The sequence below is a fragment of the Dicentrarchus labrax genome, unplaced genomic scaffold (genome assembly GCF_905237075.1).
Source record: "Dicentrarchus labrax unplaced genomic scaffold, dlabrax2021, whole genome shotgun sequence".
Classification (NCBI taxonomy): Eukaryota; Metazoa; Chordata; class Actinopteri; family Moronidae; genus Dicentrarchus; species Dicentrarchus labrax.
In genome coordinates, this window is record NW_026136720.1 from 14,293,852 (window position 1) to 14,300,877 (window position 7,026).

Sequence of the window (7,026 nt, forward strand, 5' to 3'; positions counted from 1 at the left end):
ACCAATGTTATTTTGCATTAAATATTACTAAGGTAGGCTTGTGATAAAGTGAGAGTGAGACAATGCACATAATCCTCTTAGAAGACTTCAGGTATTATGCTGATCCATTGTGGAGACTTGTCCCTGTGTCCTACATAACCCTTTAGCGATTGGCAACAATTTGGACTTTAGCTTGTGCTACAATACCCAGCTGTGGAAATCTGCTTTTGGATTTTTTTGCACCATTGACTTTGCAAGATATTTGTTCTATGGTAAGTCTCCCCCTGCTGTTATCTATTTTCTATTTGTATTGATATTTTGCATTTGCTTGTGTTTGTCTGTTGTGCTCATCTGTCACTCATTCTGTTCATTCTTCTTGGAAACCACCAACATTTATAGAAAATGGACATAACAGCTTCTAAATGGGCTTATTTATAATGCTATGGCAGAAAATTGTGTACGAGTCACATTGTCTGAATAGTTCAAATGCTTTCAAACTACTGTTGTGCCATATGCTGTCTAAATGTAATTTTATCTCTGATGCTTTCATTAACAATAGGCTGGGTTTTCCAAGGAGTTGATGACACATATGACATGAATCAACCCGCTGAGGTTTTGGATTCTGTCACCCCATGGTCTCCGGGGGAGAAAGCTGGACTTGTCCTCTACCAAAGCCCATTTATGCAGCTTAATTCTCCATAGCCAACAGCGTCAGTGCTTTGGAGGAAAATGTATTGTACAAGAAGGAAGCGACTGCAGCTGAGCCGGGTCCTGTTTCTCCTTTCTGGGGTTTTCCTGTGTACCCTCTACCAGCTGACCATCAGTGCCAGACTGTATGAGCCTTTGCCAATGCCTCAGATTGGAGAGGATTTTGGAGAGGGTTCAACAGAGGGGGTTGATGAGACTACAGTAGAGACTCAGGGGCTGGAGGAACCTCTCACTGCAACACATGAATTAGAGCCCACAGATCAAACAACACCAGAGATGCATGTGGTGCATCATCAAGACACAACAACAGATTTTAAAGCATCCACCCCCACTGAATCTCCACCATTGCCAACTACAAACAGAACTCTTGTGCATTGCATCTATGTGGCCCCTGAATCTCCAAAGGAGACACCCACACCAGCTCCAGCTCCTCCTGTAACCACCATCACTCCAGCCTCTCCTGGTGAAGCTCCACATATAAAGGGCGAATACCCTGAAGATATCTTTTCTATTGAAGACCGCAGACGAGGCTGGGTGATCCTCCACATTTTTGGAATGATGTACATGTTCATTTCACTTGCGATTGTGTGTGATGAGTTCTTTGTTCCCGCACTGGGGGTAATCACAGACAAGTTGGCCATCTCTGACGATGTAGCAGGAGCCACCTTCATGGCTGCTGGAGGTTCTGCTCCTGAGCTTTTCACCTCCTTGATAGGCATCTTCATCGCCCACAGCAATGTGGGTATTGGCACAATTGTTGGTTCAGCAGTTTTCAACATTTTGTTTGTGATTGGAATGTGTGCTTTGTTTTCACGGGAGGTTCTTCACCTAACCTGGTGGCCACTTTTCAGAGACGTATCCTTCTACATACTTGACCTCATCTTACTCATCATCTTCTTCTTGGATAATGTCATAATGTGGTGGGAGAGCATGATGCTGGTGACCAGTTACACTCTCTATGTGATTTTCATGAAGTTCAATGTGCAAATAGAACAGGCCTTCAAGACCCAACTTTACAAACACAAGAACATTGTCAAGATTATTACTGTGGAGGAACCCGAAAAGGTAAGCACTCCTGTGACAGAACATGACGCTGGTCTGAAATCAGATTTTTCATGTCCTCAATTGACACATTAAGTCTGTTATTATGTATTTTTATCAGAGATCTTTCTCAATTGTGGGCAGAACCCTGAAGAGTTACTAACTTATAGTTTGCAGGCATTTGCCCAAAGTTGCCTGAGTGCTTTGAAGCATAGTTGCATACATATTTATTACAACAGTGTTATGTAATTTATGAGACAAATGTATACCTCTTTTTGCAGATTATGCGATACTTCACAAATAATTCACTGGCACCATTTTTGCTATCTTGTTAACATGAAAGAAATGCTGTTATATGTAGAGGTATAGATATGGCACCCCATAAAACAGATGCATATTCTCAAAAGTGAGACTAACCCTTTCACTTATGCATAATCTTGTCTTGTATTCTGTCATACTGATTACAAGCAGTGTGGTTATTACTGAAACAGAAAGCCACATTGCTCATCCCTCATGACATCTATACTCACATCTTGTCAAAAGAGTGAAATGATACTAGCAAAGGCCTTGCTGGACCAAAGCTGATCAGCCACAGCAAACTAATCCTTTGAGGAGCCACGGCTCTGTCCAAGCTGTAGTATCAACATATATCGTGTTTAACCCTGGTAATTGTGATTGAGGCTTAATTTGCACAAAGCTACAGTATTTGTGCACACTCAGGGTATTTGTTGAGCTGGATATACTGCTGGAGAAATGTAATTATTTGATATCTTGATGCTATTTTTCATCATACGTAATCACACTATAGTGTCATTTTTTCTTTTTTTCTTTTTAATAATTTTACAAATGTATAGTCCTGTACATGAAACAGATCTTTCTTAATGACATGTAACACTAATAAGACCCTAATGGGGTACTATGTGTGAAATAGCAATGTATAAGATTATATACAGTATAGTGATATTTAAGCTCTACCATATTGAAATAACTTTCATCTATCTCTACCAATGAATAATTATCACTGAAAAAACATTGTTGCACACAGACAAGTGGGGACGATGAAGATAATGCCCCTCCTGCACCAGAGGACAAGAATCGGTTAAAGGTAAAAATCAAACAATCAACCAACTGCAATCAACTGCAAATAGAAACACACAAAAAACACTCACAGTGTTCATATATCTACATATTTGTTTGCATATTATTGACCTTTCTGCAGTCCTCCCAATGAACCAGCCTCCCTTCAAGTGCTGGTACATGTAAAAATACGAGCTTGACCGCTGCTATGACATGGTTGTTTAACTTTCTGTTATTGTGAGCAGCTTTCGTGACCACAGCCATCTCTTTCCCCAGTTGAAGCCATCCCTTCAGCGGGGGGGAAGTTCAGCTTCTTTACACAACAGCACTATGAGAAACACCATCTTCCAACTTATGATCCACACATTAGACCCTCTCGGAGACAGTGAGTACCATATACCACAGCGATTGCCCCAACGATTGCCTTTTTAACTGCTCTTATATTGAGTGTCTGGAGACTATGTCCTTCTCATAGTAAAATGGATTAGCAAAGTGTCCCAAATGAAGGCAGCACTAAGTCCAGATTGTTACTAAGCAGATAAATACCTGCCACAGTCTAAGGAGGGATCCATTTGTAGGCCTACACTGAAATATGAAAAAGATTTGCTCAAGCTTTGGTCTTAGTCAACAGGGAGATTGTTTTACACATAATAATTATTAAATTGATTGATAAATGATTATTAAACCATGTCTATTATATGAGAGGCATACCAAAGAGAGATAACAAAGTAATCCAATCTGTTAACTATGATGTGGTGATGGACTAGTTCTGTACAGTTTCCCCAGTGGTTTTCCCCAATAGGTTTTCCTGATAGTTGTAGTTAGTAAGTAGTAAGGTTACTGTAGCTTTGTAGTACCTTGTGATATGGTGATCATACTCTCACAGCAAAGTTCACATTTTCCTGTTCTATGACTGCCTAAGGCAGGACCACATTGCTGTACCTTGTCTCCCATTTGGCTCCTGGTTTTTCTACTTTCAGGCCTCCAGGCAGCAAACACTTACAATTTACTCCAGCACTATAATCAGCTTTTGAATGATCCTATAAAATCTGGATCACAGCAAGCAGCTCCAGTATCAACCAATTCTTTTTATCTATGTTCTTCGAGATCACTAGTAACATGATGCATCAAAGCAACATTATAAATACCTGTGGCTTACTTAACTTCTGTAAATAATGATGAGCTGAAGAATCAAATACTTTGAAAGTAAAATCAAAATGGATGTTTGCAGTTGCTTTCTATCCTACGTTGTACTGCATGGTTGTCTATAGTTGTCTGCTCTTGATTATGCTTGCTTGAGGTGGATGTATTTAATGTGAGACATTACATCAAAAGGAAAAAACTTGCGTTCTTTTTGAAGAATGTGTACTGGAAACACATTGCAGCTCAGCGTCTATCTTTCTTCCTTTCATGACATTTCTCTGTGCTGCCGTAAGGATTATGATGCTGCTGTTGTTTTTGATGTTATACTGCCAATATTTTGCTCTTCTCATGAATTATGTGGCTGCTTAATTTTTCACCAATGTAAATGTTAAATTGTAGAATTATTGTAATTGTTATCACACGATAGTAATTCATCACAGATTTTTGAGTTTATTTTTGCTTGTTTGATTGTAGGAAAATTTATGGATAAGGCTGAGACTCTGAATAATGTGGCTAGACGGACAGCAGTAACACAAACCCAAGACAAAAGTGAAGGTAAAATGGAAGGATGTGATGGTCATCCATTGATCAGGTGCCTTTCATTAAGCTTTCAGACTCTGCTCATGTACAGAGTCTGAAAGCTCCTCATCATCTGGGCTGCAAAGCTCTGTTTCACATTAAAACCATACACCCAAAATGCTTCAGTGTGTGAACTGAATGAATCAAACCGGTTGTGTGACAACAGCAAGATGATGTCTATGAGACATGTCCACCATAAGATAATTTTATTGCAGCCAAAGGAAAAATGTGTCTTTAGCATAATTTTTGCTGCTTGGCAGTTAAATATGATGTGTATACATAGTGTATATAAAACACAAGGAATACATCAAATTGTGTACAGGTATAATAAACCAGTGAAGACAGCAAGTTAATTCAGTTCAGTTTCCATGAGGATGACCTCATGTATGATGTAAGTCCTAAAAAACACATTCACTGGATTTCCCCACATGACCAGACCTAAAGCTTTTACAAAATGAAATGGGAGTTCCTTAAGATAGCGGAATGAGTTTGAAGCATGGGGGGAATGCACAAGATTTTTGGGATTCCTTTCACAGATGATGGGGGGAAAACTGAGCAGACCAATGAGCCAGAGGCCACCCCGCCGAAAGAACCAGAGAAGAAAGAGCAGCCAGAGGACGAGAAGGTACTCTCCAACCATGTCCTAGTGGTTTTCAAAAAACCCAGAAGTGAATCTTTGATACCTGTCTATGTAAGAGTCAGAGCTACAGTACTTTAGGCAAATGGCGTCTTTAGGCTTCTTTGGTATTTTCTTTTGGTATTTCCTCTTCACTTCTACTGTCTTACTTTATGATGTCTTTCCCCAACGCTTCAGGATGACGTACCTGCAGGAGAGGTTGGGTCAGGAGGGTCAGAAGATGATGGCAGTGATGAAGATGACAGCGATGAAGACAGCGATGAGTTAAGTGAAGATGAAGATGATGAGGAAGAGGAAGATGAGGAAGAGGAAGAAGAAGAGGAGAAAGAAGATGAACCTCTTTCTTTGGAGTGGCCTGACACACGACGTAAACAAGCCACCTACCTCTTCCTGCTGCCCATAATCTTCCCTCTGTGGCTCACAGTTCCAGATGTCCGCAACCAGGTAAAGATACAGACACATTTCTCAGATCAGCTGCAATATCCTAAATGCCTCAACACTGTTTTGCTTTTACATCACTGACTTTGTCCAACAGAAATCTAAAAGATTCTTTGCAGTCACCTTCTTGGGCTCTATTCTGTGGATTGCTGTCTTCTCCTACCTCATGGTGTGGTGGGCCCATCAGGTCAGTTACTGTAGTATCATTTAGAGATAGAAGTGCACATTTGGACTTGAGATTAAGATTGTACCCTGAATCGGTCATTTTGAGAAAAAACATGTGAATAATTTTCTGTTTCTGTAGCTTCTATCCACTCTGAAATCTGGTTTGCCCTTGTAGGTGGGGGAGACCATCGGTATCTCAGAGGAGATAATGGGCCTTACTATCCTGGCTGCAGGGACGTCCATCCCCGACCTCATTACCAGTGTGATTGTGGCTCGTAAAGGCCTGGGGGACATGGCTGTGTCCAGCTCTGTTGGCAGTAACATCTTCGACATCACTGTGGGGTGAGCTCCGATAGCATGATGTGTCACGATTTAAAAAGAAATGCAGATGAACACTCAGTTGATGGGTTTCTTTGTCTCCTGTTTTTCTGTGTTTCTCTCGCTCTGTCACTTTGTTTCAAAAGTCTGCCAGTCCCGTGGCTTCTGTACTCATCCTTACATGGTTTGGCTCCAGTGGCTGTCAGCAGCAATGGGCTCTTCTGTGCTATCGTGCTGCTCTTCATCATGCTCATCTTTGTCATCGTCTCCATTGCATCCTGTAAGTGGAAGATGAACAAGGCACTGGGTTCCACCATGTTCCTGCTCTACTTTATCTTCCTGGTGCTTAGCGTGATGCTGGAGGATCGCATCATTGTCTGCCCTGTTTCCATCTGAACGTGTGAACATAAACCCTCTCTACAGCCAGGATTCTCTTCTTGTGTCCTGAAGCAGAACTGTTAACCCATACATGTGTGGACCTCATGAACATGGGTCTTGATATCTGTAGAAACTGTGCAGAAAGCTACAGTAGTTGCTCTGCATTGCTGCCAGTGGCATGTGTCCTGAGTGTCAGAAGCAATACACATACTACAACATTTTCTAGAACTTGTTATATACTCACCTTTAGCAACGATGGCAGCTTTTATATTCAAGTTTTGATTACACCAGGAGATGCAAGAACTACTGTCTAATATAGTGTAGGTTGTGAAGTAAAAGAATGAATACTAACAGGGATATTCAAATGTTTTCACTGTTTACACTGTATACTGCATCTACAGAATGGAATTATAAATCCTGAATATGTGCACAATTTGGAACATTTGTGAGGTTTTTAAATGTGAATTTTGTATAATATGTAAGTATACACTTCCGCCAATGACGTTTTGTTTTCTTGAGAACCTGACCTTCCCTGAAGTTAAAGTTTGTTCATGCACATCAGT

General features: G+C 40.7%; 1 protein-coding gene across 2 annotated transcripts; it reads left to right on the forward strand.

Moving 5' to 3' along the window:
• Positions 1–136: 136 nt before the first annotated feature.
• Positions 137–6,991, forward strand: LOC127353406 (sodium/potassium/calcium exchanger 1-like). Of its 2 annotated transcripts, XM_051382611.1 has the most exons (10): positions 137–251; positions 539–1,752; positions 2,774–2,833; positions 3,082–3,190; positions 4,423–4,503; positions 5,064–5,152; positions 5,342–5,608; positions 5,700–5,789; positions 5,943–6,109; positions 6,232–6,991. In XM_051382611.1, the coding sequence occupies exons 2-10, from the start codon at positions 709–711 to the stop codon at positions 6,479–6,481; spliced, it is 2,157 nt and encodes a 718-aa protein (XP_051238571.1). In that variant the 5' UTR covers positions 137–251; positions 539–708; the 3' UTR covers positions 6,482–6,991. The 2 variants fall into 2 exon arrangements, with proteins under 2 accessions (XP_051238571.1, XP_051238572.1); XM_051382612.1 differs by lacking the exon at positions 4,423–4,503.
• The last annotated feature ends 35 nt before the right edge of the window (positions 6,992–7,026 follow it).

What these genes read in the sequence shown, in the direction of transcription:
- LOC127353406 (XM_051382611.1), top strand. Translation starts at nt 709, where the DNA reads ATGTATTGTACAAGAAGGAAGCGACTGCAGCTGAGCCGGGTCCTGTTT. An exon ending in TTCCAGATGTCCGCAACCAG is followed by an intron (nt 5,609 to 5,699) that starts GTAAAGATACAG and finishes TTTGTCCAACAG; the next exon opens with AAATCTAAAAGATTCTTTGC. An exon ending in ATCTTCGACATCACTGTGGG is followed by an intron (nt 6,110 to 6,231) that starts GTGAGCTCCGAT and finishes TTGTTTCAAAAG; the next exon opens with TCTGCCAGTCCCGTGGCTTC.